General features: G+C 39.9%; 1 protein-coding gene across 1 annotated transcript in view; it reads right to left on the reverse strand.

Annotated features, from left to right (window-relative positions):
• Positions 1–26054, reverse strand: part of PPP2R5E (protein phosphatase 2 regulatory subunit B'epsilon) — a 185966-nt gene that overhangs the window by 80398 nt on the left and 79514 nt on the right. The window contains exon 2 of the mRNA XM_007949095.2: positions 16407–16603. Coding sequence (XP_007947286.1) covers positions 16407–16603 — 197 coding nt within the window. The remainder of the gene's footprint in view (positions 1–16406; positions 16604–26054) is intronic.

A 26054-nucleotide genomic window follows, 5' to 3' on the forward strand; every position in this document is an offset into this window, starting at 1 on the left:
CCATCTGCTGGCCACGCTGTGCATGGCGGGGGCCCTGGCTGCTGAAGTATTGCTGGAACTTCTGGAAGTCCTCAGAGAACACCCTGCCCTTGGCCGCCTTTTTCTTCTTCATTTTGGCCACAGGCTGATAGCAGCCCTTGCCTCCCCGGTTCTGGAGCTGAATCTGCTGGATGACAGCCTCAGCCACGGTGCTTCTCGCATAGGTCATTAACTTCAGGTTTGCTCTGAGGTGGTCCTGACAGTCTCGCTTCTGGAACTCAACTAGCGCTGACTTGGGCACCTTTCCCTTAGCTGAGTTCCGCAGTGTCCTGGCCTGGGTAGCCTTTGCCTTCTGGGTCCGCTTCACCGAAGCCCCACCCGGTTTAGCGAAGGGGCCTCGGGGGTCCACAACAGCTCCAGGCCACGCCACAACTAGGTGGCAGACATGGCAGCGCTCAGTCGTGTTACTTGTAATAATGGAAAACTGGAAACAGTTTAAATGTTCCAAGGTGGACAGGCAGTTAAGTAAACAATAGTGCATCCACATAATGGAAGATGAAGATGATGCTTAAAAAAGGTATCAGTTGCATGGAAGTATGTTTATATCATAGTGCTAAAGAAATAAAAAAGCAGAATCCAAAATTATACATATAGTAAGATTAGAATTATGTTTCTTGTTTGTTTAAAGGAAAAAGAAGAAAGGGGCACAAGGAAATTTTCTATAGTAAATGGCAATGCTTTAGAACTCATTTAGAGTGATGGTTACAAAAGTATGTATAATTGTTAAATTTGTTCAACAGTCAATGGCTCAGGCCTATTTTTAAAATTGTATTCCATGTTAAGTATATATCTAAATTCAAACGGAAAAAATAAGGGAAAAAAACTCATTAAAAAAAACCTAGCAGTTACAAAAGAATACTGGACGACTTCATTTAGAATCTAGAACAGGCAAATGCATGCAGGCTGAAAGTTACTAGTGGTAACCAGGAGAAAGTGGCAGGAAAAGGGGGAACGAGGACTCGATGCTTAAGAGACACAGAGCTGCTTTTCAGAATGATCACAAAAGTTGGAAATGAATAATGGTGATGATTGCATGATATAATTACAATTAATGTCACTAAAGTGTACGTGAGAATAATGTTGAAATAACTAATGTTTTGTTATATACACATTTACCACCACCACACCAACAATAAAAAATAGACTTAGGGGGAAACTGACCAAATGGGTGAATTTAAATAATGAAACCATGGGTAATTTTTTTCTATTCTCCTTTTTCTCATTGAGCACGTGGGGGAAATATAGGAGGTGGGGGGGTTCCTTTACGTTCTCAATTTCCTCGTCCTTTGCCGCCACGATCTGACAAGTTCAGGACACCAACCCTCTGGCTAGGCTACAAGACTTCATTTCTCTTCACCCCTTCAGGCCATCCTGGGTTAAGTCTGGTGGCCTAATGCTCTTTAAAGGAGCTGGCGGTGGGCACAGACTTCCTTTGGAGGGTCTGTAGGAAGAAAAGTCAGAGTATCATTGATATTTCAACTACCTATTCAAAAATCCTTAACAACTCCGTTCTCTGTCTACAAGATTAAGTTAAATCTTCTCTACTTAGCTTGCCATGTCGTCTGTAATCTAGACCCACCCCTGCCTTCCCAATTTACTACCCACAAACTCCATCCATAAACCTTTTACTCCCATTTAGACTTCTATTTCAAGATTAAGCTTTGTTCAAAACAACATGCAACTTTTTCTCTGCTGAAATGGTGACAGTAACGTTAAATTACCTCTAGAGTCTGTTATCCCAACACAAAACCACCACAGGGAAAGGATATTTCACACACAGAGACAACTATATCGTTCTGTCTCCAAAATTGGAAAAGTAACAGTGAATCCAAAAGTGAGGATTGTTGATATTAAATCTTGGAATCCAAAAATAGAGGTGTAAACACTGCAATAGTCATAGTGCTTATGGTGTATAAATACAGCACAGGCCCTCCTCGTATTGCTGGCATTCAAAGCCAAGCTCTCATGCCCCACACACAGACTAGCCATGTGATTCCAAGTTTTTGCTACACTTCATTGTCCATGAACTGTGGGTCCTAAATCCCAGAAAGTTACTTAAACAAGTGAATTAAGTGACTTCTGTAAGAGCTAACACAAGTTAGCACAAGTTGATGAAATATTAAACACAGGGGCTTTTTTTTGGAGAGCACATATTCTAACATCTGTTTTAAATACTTTATGGTGCAAAACCAGCGAATACTAAAAAGAAGAATGAAATATCTTATATTTTGAATTAAAAACTAAAACACCTGAGGCTCCTCATGCAAGTTTCTAGTTATTGGGAGGTATACATTGTTATTGAAATTACTATAAATAAAAATAAACAGATAATTAAATGGCCAAAACTAGTGACCCACCCCCCAGCTCCTGCCTGTGCATCCTCTCCCCCTCTCTTTCTCTCTCAGAACAAGCCCTGAGCTAGCTGGTGACTAAAACAAAAACACACCTAAACTACATCTGACGAGTTCTTTCTATAGATTAAAAGTACTTTTTGTGAATTAAGTAAAATATACCATTCCGGGCGAAGACAGGCCTCACTAAGGTGTGCTGCCTTATCCTTGCTGGAGGCAAGGAAATGGGAAGAAAACGGTGAAAAGAGGTACAGTAATGACCACTGAGCCTGCTCACTTACACTTAAAACATACACTAAGAGTACTGCCTTCTGATTATTTTTACCTCTCAATTAACTGCTCTTACTTTCCAGAATAAGATACCCCCTACTCCCTTACTTGTTGTCGTTGTTATGTGCTGTCGAGTCAGCCCCGACTCATAGCGACCCCTCCAAGGCAGTATCACTACGGAAATAGATTGCCCATCTTCCTTCCGAGGAGTGGCTGGTGGGTTTGAACTGCCAGCCTTCTGGTTAGCAGCCAAGTGCCTTAGCCACTATGCTACCAGAGCTCCCACTCCCTTACTTAGAGCCATACAAATGCAAAATTCAACCAGCATCTACTCCACAGTCTGAACTTAATAAATTTTTCTAACCTTTTCTTAAAGAAAAAATCCCCCAAACGGAAAGAGTCTGCATTATTTCAGAGTGTACTACCCTATTCTTATAAGGCCTTAACATCTTCAGTAAATTCCACAGTATTTCAAAGAAGCCCATTAATTTCCTATGTGCCCAGCCACCACCTACAGTTCAGAAAACATCATATTGTCTAATACAGTTTGCTTATTTGTTGTATTAAAAAATAAATTTGCTCTCCAACTTACCAAATAGGTATAACCAGTCCTATTTTCATTCAGAAACATCCTCTCTTATATATATGCTCCTCCCAGACACACCTATCCTGCTGACACCCACCTCCCTCTACTGATCAATGCAATTACATTTTTACTGTTATAAAGTTTCTTATCTTAGCCCCACTTTCCAGGGGCAACTTCTTCCTCAGAAGTCACTGGATAGCATATTTCTTGTTTTCATCTACAGATCAAGTTTGGTTTTTAATAGTAGTGGCAGCCAACTACCTCCTGGAAATGACCTGCTAGTTGTTTTCCTGCCAAATTCTTCCTCCAGCATTACTACTGTCTCAGAATTCCACAATAAGACACCCATATCCTCAGCTTTTTCCTGGACGAATAAAACACTTCTGTGATATAATCAGCTTTCTCCTTAGAGAATCAACTAGTAAATCCCTCTCTCTCATTTCTATCTCTCTCAGTCAAACAAACAAACAAACAAAACACAAACTCACTGCCATAGAGTCAATTCTGACTGTTAACAACCCCCACTGGGTTTCCAAGGCAGTAAATCTTTACAAAAGTAGATTGCCCCATCCTCCTTCCACGGAGCAGCTAGAGAGTTTGAATCACCAATCTTCTGGTTAGTAGTCAAATGCCTTAGGCACTGTGCCACCAGAGCTCCTCAGTAGAGATAGCAAAACCGTACAAACTACCACCAAGTCCTAGAATTATCCAAGACCCACCTAGATATACCATGGGCAACATTTCCCAACCATTTTTCATCTATTTTCTTGGTAGATTTTTCCAGAAGCATTGTTTATATTTCTAAACCACACTTTGAATTACAAAGTAAATTAAAAGGTGAGAGAAAAGAGAAACCAAAATTTAACTGCAAAACGAAACTTATTATGCAAAATTCTGCTGCCGTTGTGGTAAACTGTGGTCAATGTCATGAGACAAAGTGTATGTGAAGTGCTGTATGGAAAGTGAATTTGCTCTGTAAATCTTCACTCAAATCACAATTAAAAAAAAAAAAAAAATCTGCTGTCAGCTAGTGGAGGGAAGAGGTGGGGAAGAGGGAGTATTCTCATTACAAAAAAAAAAAAAAAACCAAACTCACTGCCTTCGAGTCAATCCCGACTCATAGCATCTCCTCCTTGGGTTTCCAGGGCAGTATCTCATAGCATAATGCCTAAGGTATCTGACTGCTAACCAGAGGCTGGCGGTTCAAACCCACCAGTCACTCCTCGTAAGGAAGGTTGGGCAATCTACTTCCGTAGCGATACTGCCTCAGAAACGCAAGGAGGGGTCACTGTGTGATGGTTATGTTTGTATGTCAATTTGGCTAGGCCTGGTTGAGTGGCTGGGCAGCTGGATGTAATATTCCCCATGATGAGACTGGTAATCAACTCCATGGTGCAATCTACTGGGAGCAGCTGAGTAGCTGTCTTTGGGAATGTGGTCTGCTTCCTGTGTTTAAGGAGAAGCCTTGGTAATGGTCTCTAGCCTATGGCATGCTTGGACCCTGTGTGTAGCCATGTCATTGCTCAGCAGCCCGCTCTGCTCTTTCAACCTTGGGATTAACAATGGACTTAAGTTAATGGCCTGCCATGTGGTTTGGTAACATCGGGACTGTGCCTTTTTACTTGTCAACCTTGGGGGTTCTCAGCCTCAGCAGCCAGCAGCTGTCTGAGTGAAGAAATGCCTCTAGCTCCAGTGGGCCAGGAGCAGGAGGCAGAGCTGGACCCCAAGGTTGAGGGGCTTTCACCCAGCCTCTTCTAGAGCCTGGCACTTTGAACTTGGACTTAAAGCCTCCAAATTGTAAGAATAAACTCCTGTTTGTTAAGGCCATCCCATTTGTGGTATATTTTTGTCACAGCGGCACTAAGTAACCAGAACACTATGAGTGGAGTCCAACTCAATGGCACATAACAACAACAACAACAACAACATCTCTACAGAAGCAGATGGCCCAATCTTCCTCCCCAGGACTGGCTGGTGGGTTTGAACTACCAGCCTTCCGGGTAGCAGTCAAATGCCTTAGGCACTATGCTACCAGAGCTCCTAATTCTCATTAGAGTCAGATGACATTATTGGCTATATCAGTGCTAGACAAGTCACAGCTGTCAAATAATTTTAAGTATATTGAAAACTCTGAACAATCTTTAAAGCAGTTAAACCAGATGGATTATAGCATGGAAATGAAGCAAAGAGCACTCATGAGTAGCTCAGCTGCTTCTGAGTACAAACCCTCTCCTTAAAAAAACTCACTGCCCTCAAGTTGGATCCGACCCATACCGAACCCTCCTTGGGTTTCCCAGGTGGTATCACTACTGAAGTAGATTGCCCAACCTTCCTTCTAAGGAGTGGCTGGTAGGTTTGAACCACCAGCTCTCTGGTTAGCAGTCAAGTGCCTTAGACACTACACCACCAAAGCTCCCACCCTCTCCTTAGCACATTTAAAAAGCTGAACACATTAAAAATCGCTGTCAGATTCCTTAAGAGACAATTTTTGTGGGAGAGAAATGGTAAATTATTAATATAGTAGGGACATGAATATAAAGTATATCAGGAAAAAATTGATTTAGGTGATATAAGGGCAATATAAAAAGACATGTATATATGACTATATATACACGTGTGAACACAGGGAGCCTTACAAGGCAGCCCTCCTTCACTCCCCAAAAAGACATGATAATAAGATTTCTCTGGGCAAAGAGTCAGAGAAAAGATACAGAAATTCACCTTAAAGAGACAAAAATTTTCATGCTAATAATAGACTTCATTGTGACCAAAAAGAAGTCTTAATCCATCTAAAAAAGGTAATAGGTGAGTCTTCCATGAATAACAGCAATAATGACAATAGCTGTTACATACCTAGCACTTTGCTAAACATTTTTCATAATTTAATTTTCAGAACAATAAGGTGACAGTGGGCTAACAAGCTTCAAGTGTTGAGACTCACCCAAGAGCACACCAGTGACCAGAGTGGGCCCAGGTCCATCTGTCCATACCATTGACAGAGGAAGGACAACAACCCAAAAGAGCAAGTTGTCTACACCTAAGTATTTCCAAGGATTAAAGGGAACATCACGGGGAAAGTGGGATGTTCGAATCGGCTAACTACTCCCCTTGTTCCAAATCCAGGCTGACCAGGCAACTAAGGATTCCTTGGCTGCCCAAAGAGCTTGTCTACAGGGAAAGATGGCAGGGTTCAAACAAACTGAGACAGCTATCCACAACTGAGCAGTGCTTTTCTCACTCTAAATTCACATACTGGCTTTTTGAATTTCCATATCAGTCTTCACAAGTCCAAACAATTTAAGCTAATACCACCCCATGTAGAGTGCTTCTGGGCAGGACTCTCTTCTCTGGAACTTCTACTGGTTGGACAGGAAGGACAAGGGGAGACAAAAAAACTTACAGGGCAGAATCATCTCATGGACTGTATTTTGGATGGGACAAGCAAAGTTTTGGAATATACAGCCCTCCTCCTGAGCCCTGGCTGCTAACCAAAAGATCAGTGGTCCATACCCACTAGCAACTCCACAGAAGAAAGATGGGGCAGTCTGCTTCTGTAAAGATTTACAGCCTTGGAAACCCAATGGGGGTCACTATGAGTTGAAAATGACTTGATGGCAGTGGGTTTGGTTTTTGGTTTTCCTCCTGAGCCTTTCCTCACCTCTCAATCACTTTGCATTATTACATATTGGAAGGGAGTGGTAAGGTAGAGGAGAAGTTTGAGAAGCACTGCTCTCAACTCAGGAATAACATAAAAGCAACACAAAATTATTACATACGCTACTGGGGAAAAGAAAGTTGGAGGGGGCTTTTCTAGCCCTAAGTCTTTGTAAACTCTGTGGTGGAATTTGCCGTGAGCAACTGAGTAGCTCCTGATTGTTAAAGTTATCCACCTGGGGTATTTCTGTTGAGAGCAGCACGAAGTAATTTTCTGGGAAGTTCACTCTCTCGCAGGTGTATAGAATTCTGATGCTGAGATTGGTGAGTTTGGCCATTCTGCCAGGCTCAAAAGGAGCCCTCCTAGAGGCAGAAGGAATCTCTCACTGCTAGCTGGAAGACACGAGAGACACGCACTGCTGAGAGAAAGACACGAGGGACACACACTGCTGAGAGAGAGACACGAGAGACACACACTGCTGAGAGAGAGACTGAGAGACACGCACTGCTGAGAGAGAGACTGAAAGACATGCACTTCTTGGAGAGAGACACGCACTGCTGGGACTGAGACTAAGAGAGACTGTCAGCTGAGAGACAGCAGGCTGAGAGAGATTGAGTGTGTTCCTGAACTTGAATTGTAGCCTGTTGCTTCCCTAATAAACCCCATAATCTGTGAGTTCTGTGTGGCCACCGCACCAAATTATGAAACTCGGCAGAGAAGTGGTGGGTGCTGCGGGAGGAAGAGTTGGAGAAAGGGCTGGAGGGAGGCAGCATGTCTGGCCTCGCAGGAATAGGCCTTGGGCTATGGATGGTGCTTCTGTCTTCCTCTTGTGGGGTTAGAGATCAGAAGACGCAGCCTTCCTGCCCCTCTGGCAGGGCTCTTTCTTAAGTAAAAATGAACATTTAACCCCGGAGTCTACTATTTGACTGACCTTGTCAGAAGCACCAAAACATACAAGGTGAGCTCAATCAAACGTCTTACTACTTTTTTCGAAGAACACAAGGAAAACACATAGTACAGAGGCAAGAATCCAAATCTTTGAGATTACTGGTCCTCATTCTTATTGGAAAAAAAAAATGTATTTAGAAAAAATGATCTCAGGGAAGTAATATGGCATAGGCTTCTGATTAGCAGGCAAATGCCTTAGGCACTACACCACCAGAGCTCCCACTCCTCGGAAGAAAAAATTGGGCAATCTGCTTCCAGAGATACTGCCTCAGAAACCCAAGGAGGGGTCACCATGAGTCGGAAATGACTCGATGGCAGTGAGAGTGAGAATACTGCATAACGGTTAAAAGCATGGAGCCAGACTGACTGGGTTGAAATCTCAGCACTGCCGGTCACTAGCTAGGTGGCTTAGGGCAAGTTTCTTACCTTCTCTGTACTTCTTTAGCACATCTATAAAATGGTTTGTGTAACAACACTACCTTCCTCATGAGGACTGAGTTAACTCACATGCTGTAGCTATTGCTGAAGACTATTATGTGCTAATAACAGGAGCTCAAGGTACTGGCGATCCTCTTTCACTAGTAGACATGTTAGTGAAGAGTTTCTAGGGAGTATCTGACTACAATTCTAAATTGTTCAACTCTTATAACAATCTAGCAATAAAGATGACACAGAAAATCTCAATAGTCATACATGTATTGATGGAACTGAATTCACTATCAAAAACCTTTCCACAGAGAAAAGTCTCGGTACAGATGGTTTCAATGGTGAAATCATACTAACAGCTTCATTGTTCATCTTCGGTTACTGCCTTAAATGGAAGGACCCTGCTTCAACCTCACTTTATATTTTCCAAAGGAGCAGCATCGAGCAGCACACTGCACAAATGGTAAAATCAATCTTAAACCACTCGGAAGTCACGTACACCTTTGAGAATCTAACAAAGAGTTACAAAGCCTCTCCCACAAAAAGACACAGAACAGACCAAAATATGAACTTAACATCAGGGGTTCAATGACTCTGTGAAACCAATGTATGGACCCCCCAAGATACTAAATAAATTTTGATAAACGAACATTAAATGGAGTAGCACAGAATGCTAGTTTAAAACAGAAATTAAGGAGAGGACAAAGTGCCTACCTGGTTCCTCTACCTTCTTTCAAATTACAAATGCTAACAATCTGATCTTAACCTTGAGCAATGAACTCTTCCTGATCTCATTCTAAAAATGTCTTTTGGTAATCTTTATTATCATTACCCTAAATTGTGGTGTTGGTGAAGAACACTGAATGCAACATGGACTGCCAGAAAAACAAACAAGTATGTCTTGGAGGAAATACAGCCAGAATGTTCCTTAGAAGTAAGATCGGCAGGACTTTGTCTCACCTACTTTGGTCATGATGTCAAAAGGAACCAATGCCTGGAGAAGGATATTATGCTTCGTAGAGTAGAGGGGCAGCAAAAAAAGGGGAAGACCCTCAACGAGATGGGCCAAGCCAGTGGCTGCCAGGATGGGCTCAAGCATAGCAATGACTGAGAATGGTGCAGGGCCTGGCAGAGTGTTGTTCTGTTGCACACAGTCTACGAGTCAGGACCAACTCGACGGTACCTAACAACAACAAATTCTTTCCTGAGTAGCAAGAAATTCTTTAATTGTTAACCTAATCTTCAGGTCCTATCTTTTAGACTTATCCTATGCTCAAAATTTTCTCCAATAACTTCAGTTCGTTCATAAAGGAGCTCTGGTAGCATAGTGGTTAAAGCATTCGGCTGCTAACCAAAAGGTAGGTGGTTCAAATCTACCAGCTGCTCCATAGGACAAAGATGCAACAGTCTGCTTCTGTAAAGATTTACAGCCTTGGAAATCTTATGGAGCAGGGAGGAATCCCATAAATGTTAACTCATCCCCAGGGATGCGAATTGAGACTCACATGAAATCTCTGCCCATTCCTCCCCCACAGCATGCCCGTTGTTAGTTGCCGTGGAGTCAGCTCTGACACATGACGATCCCACGTACAACAGAATGAACACTGCCCACCTGTGTCATCTTAACTATCGCTGGTATGCTTGAGGCCATTGTTGTGGCCACTGTGTATTTTGAGTGTTTCCCAATCTAGGAGGCTCAGCATCTTGCACTGTATAGGGCACTATTCTGGTCATTAGGAGCTCTGGTGGCATAGTGCCTAAGGCATTGACTGCTAACCAGAAGGGTGGTGGTTCAAACCCACCACACACTCCTAGAAGGAAGACTGGGCAATCTACTTCTATAGTGACACCACCTTGGAAACCCAAGGAGGAGTCGCTGTAAGTCAGGATTGACTTGAGGGCAGTTGAATTTATAAGGTCACTATGAGTTGGAATTGACTTGATGGCAGTGGGTTTTGGTTCCCAATTGCCCCTTTCAGATATTGCTCACTTATCTTCCATTATTTACATTTCTGATCCTGTAAGCAGCCCACCCCCAAATGGTTCTTTTGCTACTAACTCACTATCTATAGAGCTTATCACCTTCAAGATAATTTCTGGCTAGGATATATAGTTATATTCCTTATCACAGCTAGGAAGATGGGAAATGGAAATTTCCTATTTCCCCTTTTAGTTATCATTCCCAAAGCCATTTTTAGTTAGTTATTTTGTGAAAAGAAATACTCTGCCTTTCAGCCAATAGACTATGCAGTGAACTAACAAAGCACTCCAAAGAGCACGTAGGCAGATTCAGACCTTCCACTGTAACTTCAGAATCTTCTACAAAACCGTATTATTTTATTAGACAGCTAAATTAAATCAAATAATGTATTTCTAGTTAAATCAAATAATGTCATAAAAGATAAAGCACTTGGATAACCAAGTGATAGGGTATAATTTTAGAGTAGAAGGACAAAATGTCTTATTAGTGGCCAAAAGACAATATAACAACTCAAGGAAAGACCTTAACAAAAAAAAAGAAGAAAGAAAACATTCAACATATTTGATCTTCAAACTACATCAGCTTTGGAAAGTTGCAAATTCCACAATGTAAGATATATAGATATTCAACCACAGATTGGGAGTGGGCAGACTATGAAAGCAGGAAAATCCAAACTATAAAGACAAAATATGAAATATGAAAATCTGCACCACCAGTACAAAAGGGGTGGATACCTTCTGCCAGAGAAGTGATAGGATTTTACTCTAGTGAAGAGTGTGCACTTAAGACTCCACAATTGCAAACGTGATCATTGGCTATAGTCATTGTCTCAATTTCCTCTCACTCCATCCAGTCCTCAACTCCCTGGTTCCCACCTGTACCACTGCACTGAAACACAATGATTCTCTGGTATCACCCAGAGTTCTAGCATTGCTTTTTCTCCCTCGCCCTATCCCGTACTGACAATTACCAATCTCAGTCTCTAACTTCTCACATCTAGGTTTCACACAGGATCTCAGAGTTAACATATCAAAATTCAGTTCCTTAGCTTCCTTCCAAAACCTGCCGCCCACCTGCTGTATCTTTTCCAAGTAGGAGCACCACATACCACCTAATTCTCAGAGCTATCCTATACTCCTTTCTCTCACATACACAAGAGTCACACAGATATTAAGTGGCTTCAATTTTACTTCCTAAGTGAATCTCAAATACCACTTTTTCCGCTCCCTTCTCTACTTCCACAACTTTGTTAGGCCTTCCACAACTTCTTTAATCAATTCATCTTTGCCTTCAGTGTCAGCCCCCACCATAGATGGCCCTCTAACTGCACCACTGCCATAGCAACACAAATCTGACCACATTACACTTCTGCTTGAAACCATGCGATGGTTATCCATTGTCTATAAGGTTCTTTCAGGATTTGGTCCACATCTAGATCTTCAACTGCCTCCATTCACCATCCTTCTCTTCCAACACATACACACTTAATGGTGTAATAATACAGCACTACCTGTATTTCCCTTAACATACCACAAAGTTTTGGGATTCCTTTGCATCATGTAATTCTTTTCCTTTCAACACTATTTCAGACACCTGGAAAACAAATATTCATGTTTTAAAACCTTACTCAGTTTTACTTATTCTTTAAAGCTTTCCTTGACCACTTCTATGTCCAAGTAATCACCTTTTTCTCTACTTCTTCCTTGCCTTGAACATATTTCTATTAGTTCACATGTGACATTAACTTGTATGTTCACATGTGTATCTTCCCTATCAAACTGTAAGCTCATCGACAGAGCAGAGCCCTGTCTTTTTTTTTAACCATCAAGTGCCTCAAAGTCATTCAATAAACATAACCTGGAATTAATTAAAACAATGTCTTTACCAAGGAGAGTTTATCTCACACTTGATGCATCCCCAAGAGAGATCTTTGAAAAGGAAGATGTGCAAATATAGAGTATAAAATATACAGAGTTGAAGTAAATAAGAATTTCTTGAACAGCCAAAAATTCTAAGGAATCTTTCAAAAGGATATGTGGCAACAGAACCAAAAAGAAAACATTCGCATAATGTGGTAAAAATACTATCTCAAGGACAGCAGCCTGACACTTGAGATGATGAAAAGCAGAACACACCAAAGCCTAAGGAACTAAACATCCTGACTCTCTTTTCTCGATCAGATAAAACCCTATGAGAAATCATGTAACAATCCATCTACCTTAGCAACCACATTAGACAATGGTTTGTAAACTTTAAGAATGGCAGAATCTGTGCTAAATGTCTTAAGACTGTGTTAATCAAAACAGCTGGTATTTTTCAGAGCTGGAGGAATGTGAGAGATTATCAACAACTCCCTCCATGTATAGTAAGAGAAACTGAGGCTTAGGGAGGAAATGACTTACCCAAGATCCCACCACCGGGTAAGGGAAAGATGAGAAGTGAGGACAGTGGCTTCCACAGCCTCTGTCTGCAGCTCTCTCCACTCCCCAACACTACTCTTCTGCAGGTAACTTACAATGCTATATTGTTTCCTTTGGTTTAGTTTCCTTTGGTTTACACATAAGGAGTTATTTTACTCTCTTAATCCTTTAAGTCTGTAGGTGGTATCCAGACTTCATCTAAATGTTAAAAATGATTTCCACAAGTCATAGATTACTTTCACGTACCACTCCTTTCTTCCTCCAACAAAAGCTAGCAATGTGATGTGTCCCATCACATTGGAGCAAAGGCTTTTGGTAATAATGCTGATACTGTAACATGCTATCATAAGTCATCACTCAACCTGGTTTGTAAAACCCAGCTAACACTTCATTGATATTTCATTAAAAGCTTTACCATTTCCCTCAGTAATCCAAGGGAGGTGGTTTTATTTTACAGTGACAAGAAAGAACAGTAGGTGGGGACAGTGACTAGTCAACAGACAAGACAGTCTTGGGATTACAGAATCTGAGAACTGCTGAAGCAGTGGAATACAAACATCTAGCTTATAGGATATTTTAGATTCACAAACATGAACTGTGGTTTCTGCCCATGACTGTAAAGTCAATTATCTAATAACAAAATCATCAAAACATAACAATATTATTTATTTAATGCTTAAAAAAATTATTTATTGAGTGTTTTCTTATGGTTAGAGACTATTCTAAGAATTGTACACACTTCTTCACCAATCCTCACAAAATCCCCAAAAGGCAACTATGATACAGATGAGGAAAGTGAGAAACGAAAGGCAATGCCATGATTTCTATATACAAGGAGCTTCTAATTCACTGCCATCAAGTCAATTCTAACTCATAGCAACCCCCGTTGGGTTTCCAAGGTTGTGAATCTTATGGAAGCAGACTCCCTTATCTCTCTTCCACAGAGCAGCTGGTAGGTTTGAACCACCAACCCCTTGGTTAGTAGCTGAATGCCTCACCCACTGCACCACCAGAGCTCCTAATAGAGTTGGCACAACAGAAGGAGAAAAGTCATGGAGCAAAAAAGAGACCAGAGCTGGCACTTGACCCCAGGTCTGTGTAATTTCAAAGTACTTTCTTTTTCTGTTCTATCACACTACCTCCTTCTCTGCAAATTCTCCCAGACTATCAATCTGCCAAGTCAAATCAGGAGCTAACAATTTCACAAATTACCAGATATGAAAAATGAATTACATCTCTACAAACCCCAAACTACCATCTGGAAAGTAAAATTTTCTAATACCCTAGAACAGTTGAGTCTATAGAGTCAACACCTCCTAGAACAGGGTTCAACTATATTTTAAAACACACATTCACCCATAAATGCAGGAGCCTTTCTTGGGAGAAGAAGAAGAGTATGAGAGAGAAGAGGAAATGGTCTCCTTCAGGAAAAGCTGGCTTATAAGAATGAGTTTTTATATTATGCTAAATACTGGATTTCAAAACTAAGTACAGTTCACTGACATCAACATCTTAATCATAATTTGGGAGCACACCTTTTAAGAGGGAGTTCATTCACTCATTCAACAAATTCCAGTGCAGCAACCTCACAGGTAGCACTGGGCTAGGGGGCCACAGAGATGTGTAGAACACAGTCCCTACCTAAGAGTGCTTATAATCTCATTAGAAAAATCAGGTCAATGTGTGTAAAGATAAAAAGTAGCAAATAAACATACTCCAAAAGAGTGGGCTACAAAGAAGCAGAGAAAAGTGAAGACGGAAACAGCAATGGAAGGAAACAGCAACGGAGCTATTCAAGAAAAGCTTTTAAGACTTTTAAGCTGTATCTTAAAGGGATGTGAGAATTAGAATTAGAGGCAGGGGCAGCAGGGAATACATGAAGATCCAGAAATTGGGGAGGCGGGTAGCTATTAAAAAAAAAAAAATCAATATACAAATGTTCTCCCACAAGGGCAAACTGATATGGATACAAAAACATTCATAGAGTACTAGTCAAATAAATTATAATACATCCTTACAGTCAAATAGTACACAAGTATAAAAATAAATAAGGTAGCTGTACATGTACTAATTTGCATTGTATATTTCTAAGTATAAAAAGCAAGGTATAAACAGTGTGTGTACCATCTTTTGTGAGTTTAAAAAATAAAAGATTTATACATATAAACTTTCGTATGTTTACATATTCATAGACTATCCATGGAAGGACACAGAAGGAAGATACAAATAGTGGATGCCTCTGGAGAAAGGACATAGCTGGCTAAGAACAAAGGCAGGCTAAGGACTGAGTCGGGTCCGACTCAACGGCACCTAACAACAACAAATGCTCTGCAGAGGCAGGTGGAGCAAAGATCTTACACATCAGGCTGAAAGGTTCAGACAGCATGCAAACTCTTGAGCAGGGTTTCTCAGCAGTGGCATTACTAATTTTATGATTGGATAATTCATTGTTGTGAGGGGGTTGTCCTACACATTGTATGAGGTTTAGCAGTATCCTTGGTCTCCACCCACTAGATGCCAGTAGCACCCCTCCATTTTCCTACCAAAAAAATGTCTCTAGACACTGCCAAATCTCCTTTAGGAGGCAAAATCACCTCTGGTTGAGAATCACTGCTCAAGAGCCACAATGTTAACAGTTAGCTGACAAATATTCTAACATAACATTCCTGTATATTAACTGCAAACACAACATATATTCAGATATGCATCTGAGCAACACATCAGATGTTGTTTTAAAATGATCTTCATACAGCTATCATAGATGCATTAATTCAAGTCTCATTCCAAATCTCAATGGTTCCTTTTTAACCATATCTACTCTATCACAGATGCCCCTTTTCAGCATTTACTGAATACAAATGACAAAGACCAATAAAGAAAAGCCAGATATTTTCAGCAGAACAAAGAGTGGGGGCCAGATCCACCAATGGGCTTCCCAGTAATGCACTGACCCTACTAAGCCACTGTAGCACAATTTCATGAGTTAGTAGAACACACCTCCCATAACAGCATGCACTCTCTGGATCAAAGACCTTCTAGGATGCCCAGGAAGGCTACCCCCAACAGACATCTAGCAGAAAGATCATATTGTGGCTCAGTTTTTGAAAAAGTGATATAATTGTTGACCCACTGAGAACATATTTACTTGCATCATGGTATTTCTTCTCTTAACTCCTAATGACCATACAAAGTACAAGACACTGTTCAAAAATCATAAAAGACACTGCCCCTGACTTCAAGCAGATTATAAAAAGGATTAGTTATAAAGCCAAGAGCAGCCTTAACTTGATACTACAAATCACAATTTTATTAAGCTTAAATCCATTTCTAATATACCAACAAATAGAGAGGAGAAAAAAAATTAATAAAAACTGAAGACATCCAACAGGGTTGAATATTTTTCAAATACAGATCTAAAACTTGTTGATTCTCCTTTGCCTTTTTCTTTTCCCAAAGCCAGAAATCCAATAATACCCTGGCAAACTTGGCTTCACATTTTGAAGTCATCGATTCCTTCAATACTGTTGGCAGTTGAAAAGTTCTGGATTTCATTCTCATGAAATCATGCTCTTCAAATTCTAGTACTGTGGTGACTACTTTTGCTTAGCTCTCAGAAGGTTGGCTCTCATTTGTGGAGGTGACCTCCAGTGACCTCACTCTGCAATAAATACACCTGCAAGTCACTATGGAAGGTGCTTAAAAGTGTCCGCGGCAAAAAAAAGAAACTCACCATTCTAACTACTTCAGGGTAAGTCTGCTCTGTCAAACAGCCTCTGCTTATTGTAATGTAGTCCACCAGTTCATTAAGAGTGGAGCGCTTGTATTCTTTCATTTTAAGATCAGATAGCGTGTCCATGAAGTCAAAAATGACACAGCACTGCTGAAGTTTCTTTAGGAACAGTTCAGGCTGCTCTGAGGATGGAACGTCTAAGAAAAAAAAAGGAAATGGTGTAAGTCTGTCATCAATTTCTAGGTAACAGGAATTTTCTGTGAAAGTTACTTCAAAAGCAAGCTCAAAAAAAAATAAGAATTCATATGACAACAGTGTTTTGTTTTTTTTTTTTTAACAGTTACACATGGGGAAGAGGGCATACCATAGCCACTACTTTAGAAGCTTTGACTCAGAAAACTACATTGTACCAACAGAATTGACAGCATTTGCTGTTTCACAACCAAAGATTAACCAAAATCCCAAGAGCCAATAGAGAGATGAAGCAAATTTTAACCAGAAACACCCCAAAGTCAACACCTGTAAGTCCAAAAACACTGAAAAGTTCTGAATTTAGAAATTATTCCTAGCCAGGTGACTTTTTCCTTATCCCGCCATCATGATGGGCCCCCAAAGGCCTGAAAAAGTCAAATATCCCATTATAAGGTTAAACTAGAAGGATTCACTGTTAGTTTAAATTATTTTACAAAAAATTTCAAAGCAGAAATGTCAGTCTCTACATTTTAATTTCAGGCTGACATCCTTGATATTTAGAGCAACTGTGTGTATGTGTGTGTGTGTGCTTGTTTTTTGTTAGGCTTTGTTCTGTTTTGGCTTCATCTCAATGAATTTTCTCTGTCAAAGAAACTTGAAAAATAAACAAAATGAAGCAATATCAACTCTCTCAAAAACAGCACATCAGTAATAGGAAATTAAGAGCAAACTCCTCTTAAATCTACACTCTTTTGGCCCATCTTCTTCTGTTAATATAGAAGAAAACCACTGACATCTTTATTAATATGTTCACAGAAACATCTGTTCTTTTCCCACAAACAGCAGGTCAGACATTTGGCTTGGTGCTATTTCTTAAAAAAAAAAAAAAATCTGTAGAAATTTCAGGTTAGTTGAAACTCCCCCAGCTAGAAAGGAAACCTAATCTAAAGTTGGACTTGAAATACACCAACTAAGTTGCAGACAACTCATTTCTGTCTCCTATTTTATGCCCGCCTCCTGCCCCCAAACTGCAATTTCCAAGGACAAGCCATAAAAATCACAACCAGGGTACACACTGCTGCCTTCCAATTGTTGCCTAATCCAAGGCAATTAACTCATTAATCCTCAGTACACCCTTACAGGTAAGGTAAGCAGGTAGAATTACTACTCTACTTTTCATGAAAAAAATAAGAAACAATCATTGAGGTCCCACAATGAATGAGTTATGGAGCTGGGCACAGTGCCCAGGTCTTCAACCACACTCCCACGTACCCTGTGTACTATACGAGGAGGACTTTGCCAGCCTCCAAGGAAATGCTTGAGAGTAGCCTCACAGTATGGGCCACCTGCTTTCTAGTGTAAGTGTAACAGCTAACAGCATCCACCTTCCTATCCCCAGGAGACCCAGCAAAGAGGATGGAGGGCCATTCTCCTAGTCACATAATCCGCATGGCTCCTGTTCACCACCTCCTTCCCCTGCTCACATCTCACAACCCAAATGCCAGCCCAAGTACCACGGACTTCATGGGCAATATCCCCAAAATATCGTCTACTGACATCCACTTCAGGATAATCCTGAAAATGGATAAGACACCTGAAAACATATGATTACTCTCCAAGATACAGTAAGGGCACAAGAAGCAGTCAGTATCTTTAAAGGTATATAGTATCATTGCTACTCTCAGCAAAAAACAAGTTCTGAATTTAGAAATTATTCCTAGCCAGGCGACTTTTCCCTTACCCCGCCATCCCAATGGGCCCCCAAAGGCCTAATTATCTATCTAGCAGTCAAAGACCTTGGAATTGTTCCATGCCAAGGCATGAAATACGTCTTACTCTATGCCTTTAGTTTTAAAACATCTAGCCTTAGACTGAAGAAAGTTAGTCAGATCAAGCTTTCTCTTTATTGCCACCTCCTTATTAAAAAAAAAAAAAAACCTGAAGAAAGCTACTTATGAACATAAATGTATATCTTCAATCAATGTCTAATTAGACCTGCAGGGCCATCATGGTTAATTACTGAAATCTAAGTTCTACCTCAGGCCCCACACCTTGAACCTGAATGGGGGTTGTGACACTGCAAAGGGAACAAGAAAAAGCTTATTAACATAACATTAGTTAAAAGTTAAAATCTTCAGGAGAAATTTTTGGTAGAGTAACTTTAATAAAGCCTAAAAACCAGACCACCTACATGGAAAGCTCCTCCACTCGGCACATATGAATTATGAGGGCATCTATAAATGATAGCCTTTCCTCCGAAAAGCAAAGCATCATTAAAGTAGTGACAACAACAATTAATCTTTGTAGCCACTGCAATAATACTCAAGAGATTCACATATTTGGATATTGAAAAAAAAAAAACCTGGCAGTTAACATTTAGTTCTTTTCTTTTTAATGTTAAGTAGCTGAATTTATTCTTTATTTATCCAAACTGATGTACTGTCACAGCGAATGTGAAGCAGGCTGCTCACACTGGAATAATGACAACAGATTACATTTAATGAGCAATTGGTACATCTGGAGTCCCTGGATGGAGCAACCAGTTAGCACACTTGGCTGCTAACTAAAAGGCCGGGGGTTCAAGTCCACCCAGAGGCTCCCTGGAAGAAAGGTCTTGCCAAGCTACTTCCCAAAATCAGCCATTGAAAACTGTATGGAACATAGTTCCACTCTGACACATGTGGGGTCACCATGAGTCAGAGATGACAGCAACTGGTTTTTATTGTTTGTATTTACTGTGTACTCTTCTAAGCACTTTACACATCTCATTTAAACCTAACAGCAACACTATAGGTACTATTTCCCATTTCACAGATGAGAAACACTAGACATGTTCAGTGACTTGCCCACAGTCATTCAGCTAATAAGCAGTGGAGATTAGATACAAACCCAGGCAGACTGGCTCCAGAACCTGTAACTCTTCACCACAGTGCTACACTCAATCTCCATGAAAGGCAAGAGTAATATATTCCAGAAACCTGGGTGTGTGCAGAGAAGAGGAAGAACATAGAAATAAAGTCATCCCCCCCATGCCCTCATGCAAAAAGTACTGAAACCTATCTCTATCTCACCTCCAGCCCATTCCCCAGGAATGAAACCATATAGCACCAAGCTTTACCACTTATCATAGACCTCCTTTACTTACAAAGCTCTTAAGAAGTCGAGAATGACCAAAAGAAGAGAAGAGGAAAAAGGTTTCCTCAAAGAGCCAATCCTTTAAAGTAATAACTAAAAATAAATAAATAAATCTGTGACAAAGGGTGATCTAACCAGCAACAATCCAAGCAAGGGCCCTTTCCTGTAATGTTTGTCACAGCTCTGCCCTACCAGCCATGCTGCTCCCAACCTCCTAACCTTCATCTCCCTAGTCCCAGCAGGATGTGAAAAGACAGAACAAGCCAGGATGAGAGATGAAACACTCAAGTTTATAAAATATAAGAAAAATTCAATGTCTACGGAACCAGTATGAGAAGCAGATACAAATATTTTCCTTAAAGAAGCATTTATAAAAAAGGATCAGGTACTAGGCCACAAAGAAAAGCTCATAAAGGGCAAAAAGAAATCAATCTGACCACAAGAAGGTAACGCTACATTTTAGCAACTCAAAGCTACCCACCTCCCAAATCCCAACCATGTGGAAATTTAAACACTTCTGAAGTCAGTCCGGTTGAAGAATAAAACAAATACACATATTCAGAAATAAACCTAAATGAAGAAAATTAAAAGTCATTTTCAAATTCCAAAGCAGACCAGACAGTGGATGCTTTTGCCAGGCTACCTTCCTACACAGGCCAATGGAACCCCCTGGCTTCAGAAACCGTTCCCACCCACTCGGAGAGGGATGTCCCTCCTCCAAATCATAACCATAAATAATGAAGCATTGATAAGTGGTTATGCAATACCCTGAAGGTCATGAGTATAACTACCCATCCAGCCAATGTTAGTATTTGTAATCACAACCTGCTAAGAGCCCATAAGGTCAGACTCCACTGCACCAGAAGAACTTTGCCAATTCAGTTAATTTCCAGAATGTCTTCTACCCAAGAAAAAAAAAATCGTAAGTAATCAATCCACGTTGCAGTTATATTTCTGTGCTGTCCTCCTTCCTTTATAGTATGTCATTTTCTCCATATGCCCTTTCTGTCACCATCTCTCAATATCCTCCTAACAATTTTCATCAATAAGCTGAAGAAAATGACTACTCCCTAACCCCACCTCCAAAGTGTTTAGACCCAAATAATTTTGAAATTTTAAGTGTGACTTGTAATGGAAAAGGACCACAGAATTCAATAGTCAAAGAAGATGTAAGTTCAGGTTAAGAGACAAACATTCTACCTACGTCTAAAAAATAATCAACTGGGTCTACTACACACATTTTAGCCACCACCACCACACACATTTTAGCCACTCCCACACACACATACACACAAGTCCCTTCACCCACATTGTGATTTCAAAGACTGGTTAGTTGTTAACAACAGTCATTCTTCCCTTTTAGTTCTTGCTAGTTAATAGCTTCCCTTATTCCATCCTATCTTCTGGTGGTGTAGAGGGTAAGGCATTTGGCTGCTAATCAAAAGGTCAGTCATTCGTACCCACCAAGAACCCACCAAAAGGTCAGTCATTCGAACCCACCAGCTGCTCCATGGAAGAAAAATGTGGTGGTATGCTTTTGTAAAGATTTACAGCCTTGGAAACCCAGTGGGGGTTGCTATGAGTTGGAATCAACTTGATGGCAGTAAGTTTGGTTTTTTTGAGTATCTAGTGTTTGGGGCACAGAATCTTGGATCCAAGAGCAGTCCACCTTTTCTTAGGGCCTGACTCAGGACTTCAAAAAAGTAGCAAAAGTAAACAAACAAAAAAAATCAAACCCATTGCCCTCAAGTCGATTCTGACTCACAGAGATCTGACAGCACAGAGTAGAACTGTACCACAGGGTTTCCAGAACCTGCCACATCTTTCTTGTGCAGGGCAGCTAGTGGGTTCAAGCCACCAACCTGCAGCTGGTGAGAGCTTTAGCAGCTGAGAGCTTTAACCACTGCACAACCAGGGCACCTTAAAGTATGAACCAGGTATCTTCTGGGTTAGGTGCTCTGGGACTCCAGTCAACTGGACTTACTGAAATTCAGAAGGCTAAATTTTCAATTGTAAATAAAGGCCTACATCATTATAGCATCTAGCCATAATATGACAGGAAGAAGAAAGACTGGTTAAATCTGTTAAATCTGTCTGCCAAATGTAGGCTGATTATTTATTTATATATAGACTGTTATAATGTATGAGGAAATATATGAATAAATATTTCTGTAAAATGGTCAAATATTTGCATTGGAAGCTCCACAATACCATTATTTGAGTCCCAGGGAACAATACTTATAACTGGTTATTTCAGTTGAAAAGATATGAAATAATTCCCCCTAAATTAACAAATGCTTTTCACCTGGAAATGTTTTAACGTATTGTTCACTTAGCCCTTTTATTTCCATTTCTCCAACTCTCACAAAAATAAAGATACCAGCAGAGAATGAGCATGTAACTATTGTCGTCTCTGACCACCTTGACTACCCTGTAAGAATTTCCTGAGATGCTACATCCTATGAGCAGTAGTGGTACAAATCTCCATCCATCCATCCATCCATGTATGCTATCAGGTCCCTCACAGACAACCTCCAAAAACTTCAACAAAATCTGTGAAAATTTTACTCACATAAGGTATATTTATATGCTTTATATAAATATCTACACAAAATTATTAATAATGTCTCTTAGTGCTAAGGTGATGCTCAGTACTATAACAGTAAGTAGATTTCACTTTGTAGAACTGAAGTGAGCTCCATTAGCACATGTGGTAAATGCCTAATTGCCTGTCCATGTGGTGTGTCCAATTCATTGCCATCCACTTTATTTCTAGATGTAGGCATCGTTCAGAAGGCTAAATTTGCAATTGTAAATAAAGGCCCACATCATTATAGGCCTTTTTGAAGCACCTATTTCAGGACACCTAAAAAGATTCTATGATTAGTAAATCTATGCTTCCATTAGGAGCTCTGGTAGCACGGTGCCTAAGGCACTTGACTGCTAACCAGGAGGCTGGCGGTTCAAACCCACCAGCCACTCCTCGGAAGGAAGGTTGGGCAATCCTACTTCCGTAGTGATAACTGCCTCGGAAACCCAAGGAGGGGTCGCTAGGAGTCGGGGCCGACTCGATGGCAAATAACAACAACAACAACATGCTTCCATTAGGAATTGTTTTTGACACCCAATAAATCACAGATGTAACCAATAATATCTCATCAAAACAAAGAGACAATTATAAATCTTTATAATGAATCAAACAGTAATATTAGGCTATGAATTGAACCCAAGTATGGCATGTGGATTACACAAAATACATCAATGTATATAAGCAAATAAGAACCTAATCCAAAACTAATTTGTTTCCTAAAGTAAGTATTAAATGCCTGATCATTCCAATTACTTTATTACCATCATTCCCAACTTTGGATACACATGAGAATGTGTGTGGTGGGGATGGAGGGAGGGGGTTAAAAAGAAATACTGGTGCCTGGATTCCACCCCAGAAGATTCTAATTTAATTGATCTCGGTGGAGCCTGGGCATTTATATTTTATAAAAGTGCCTCAGGTGATTTCAGTGTGTGACAAGGGTTGAAAACCACTGTTTTAAAACAAGAATTCTAAAATTCACCTTTGAAATTATTTCTTTCTCTCTCCCTCTTCCTTTCCCCGACCCCACACCCAATTAATTTAAAGCTAGCAGGAAAAACTTCCAATTTCTAAGCAAAAGAAGGTCCCTTGAAATATCAGCAACAGTGAAAGTGTTCCTTCTTGGCCTTGGCTATAAATAAGTAAATGTAGTCAGTTGCTTTTAGAACTCTTTCCAATCTATTAGGAAGCCTGAAAAATGCTTTGTAGATTATTATCATATACTTTTTTTATAAAGCTCAAAATGGGTCTCAGAGAATGACTAGCACAGATAAAACAGTATCAAAATGATAAGAGCAAGGTATAAGTATTAACTAAACAACAAACAACTAAAATGCAGAACAGGCCAGTATTAATATTTCAAGGTAAAAAGAAAATGACTTCAAAGATAATGAATATCACTACTACAAAGCACTGCATTAAGCTCCTGATATACATTATGCCCTCTGAGCCTCAGAATACCTTAAGAGTGGCTATTACTAATATCCCAGTTTTTCAGATGAAGAAACTGGGCCCAAAGCAGTTAAATCACTTGCCCAATACATAACCAGCTAGAAAGGGGCTGAAGCTGGTGTCAGAACAAGGGCCGTCTAACTCCAGAGCCCACACCAGTAACAGTAACAATGATTGTGATGGGAACAGCAACTTACAATTACCACCACCCCCATGGACGCTACAGCTGACTTCTTTTGTCAAGATTAGTTGTTTAAGTTGTTTAAGAAAAGCTGTAATCTAGAATGTAAAAGAAATTTTTTTCTACAAGTATTACATATTTTAAAACTTCAACAGCATCATTTAAAAAACAAATCAATCATAGATTGGTAAATTAAATAATTTTTAAAGAATAAATAATACATTATTTTTCCCAGCTTGGGCAATCACCCTGTGTTTGTTATTACTCTTTCCCAGAGCTCTCCAGTTCCCCTCTCCCAAAAGCTGAAAAATATGCGCTCTTCAATTAGAAGCAAAACCCAAAGGTCATACCACTAATGTGGGCTAAGTGGCCTTAAAGAAGCAAAATTAAATGATTCAGGCTTTTACATTATTTTGATTCTATGTTCCAATAAGAATAAATAGAGAGAAACACACACACACACAAAACAACCTTCTAATAAATGTTTCTGTTTCCAGCCCTTTGTTAAGCTACCCTTCATTTTTTATCTACAAATGCTAAGGCAGTCACTGACACTTGTCAAAAACAAGAAATATTTTAAAAACTAAACCAAACAAACCAACCAAAATAAAGCAAACCCACTGCCATCAAGTCAATTCTGACACACAGCAACCCTAAAGGCCAGAAAAGAATTGCCTCATAGGGTTTTGAAGGCTGTAAATCTTTACTGAATGAGACAACTGCCTCATCTTTCACCCACAGAGTGGCTGGCTAGTGGGTTCGAACCGGTGACCTTTTGGGCAGCTGAATGCATTAACACTGCACCACCAGAGCTCCTTTTTATTTTTAAAACCTGATCAACTCCTAATTATATGTGTAGATTACTTTCATGTCATCAAACTCACCCACAGTACAGAAGCCATAAAAGCCACTATGACACAGCCAATCATTAAATCATTATGAAAGACCTATTTTCAGAGACAGAGACTCCAGGAAAGGAAGGGACCAAGGGCCTTTTGAATACAAGGAATTACTAAAGCTTACTGAGCTATATAGCAAGAAAAAGCTGCAAAAACTACAGAGTTCTATAGTATCCAAGTCAGTCAATCACTCTTTTGAGGATTTTACTGGCTAGTAAAATTACAAAAAAAAAAAAAAAAGAGCAGGTTGTCAATTATTTATTTTTTCAGGTGAAGGGACTGAAAAGATAACAATAAAAAAAAAATGCATCTCTTCCTTTATCTTTTCTTTTTCTTCCCCTTATTGCCCAGACCAGTAACAAAGTAACAACTGTTGCACACACCAATATTTGAGAACCCCTGAGTCACTTTGCTTCCAACTTTCTTCTACTAGGATGAATAACAGAGTCCTAGCCTAGTAGTAATTCCAATTGTATTGAGACCACCGCAAAAGCTGAGAAGATAATATGCTCTGCAACAGCACAAGAATGATACCTCACTGTACGGCAGCCAGATAGACCATACAAAATCTGTAAGATAAAATTTCCATAAAGCTATTTGCACGCCTCCATCCAACCACTTGCCAAATTAAGCTATGACTTTTGCTTTAACCAGCCAATCAGGTGTCTTGTTCACCTTTTAAAGCCTACCTTTTAAAGTCCTAACTGGACTTTTTTGAATATGGACCAAAAAAAAAACAAACTCACAGCCATCGAGTCAATTCTGACTCATAGCAACCCCCTTTGGATTTCCAAGGAGGTAAATCTTTATTGAAGTAGATTGCCCAGTCTTCCTCCCACAGTGGCTCGTGGGTTTGAACCGCCAATCTTCTGGTTAGCAATAAAATGCCTCAGGCACTACAACACCAGAGCTCCTTAGAATATGGACAGTATATAATAAATGTTAATTAAATCAGTAAATTCTACATGTTGAATGCTGTTTTCTCACTGGTTTTCAATTTTAAATTATAACTTTATTCCTCTGGAAATAAAATACTAAAGAAGGGGGAAAGTTTAACATAACATTTAATAGCGTAAGTTATCATTTCCTGATATATTAATAACGTTAAGTCACAAAATACAATTTTCAAAAACTAGAGTAATTTTACTGCTTGTAAATGTAAAACCCAAACCAAAAAGGCCAGCTTACTTAAAAAAAAA

This window comes from Orycteropus afer, unplaced genomic scaffold (genome assembly GCF_000298275.1).
Source record: "Orycteropus afer afer isolate SDZICR_OR568_19922 unplaced genomic scaffold, OryAfe1.0 scaffold00237, whole genome shotgun sequence".
NCBI classification, from domain to species: domain Eukaryota; kingdom Metazoa; phylum Chordata; class Mammalia; order Tubulidentata; family Orycteropodidae; genus Orycteropus; species Orycteropus afer.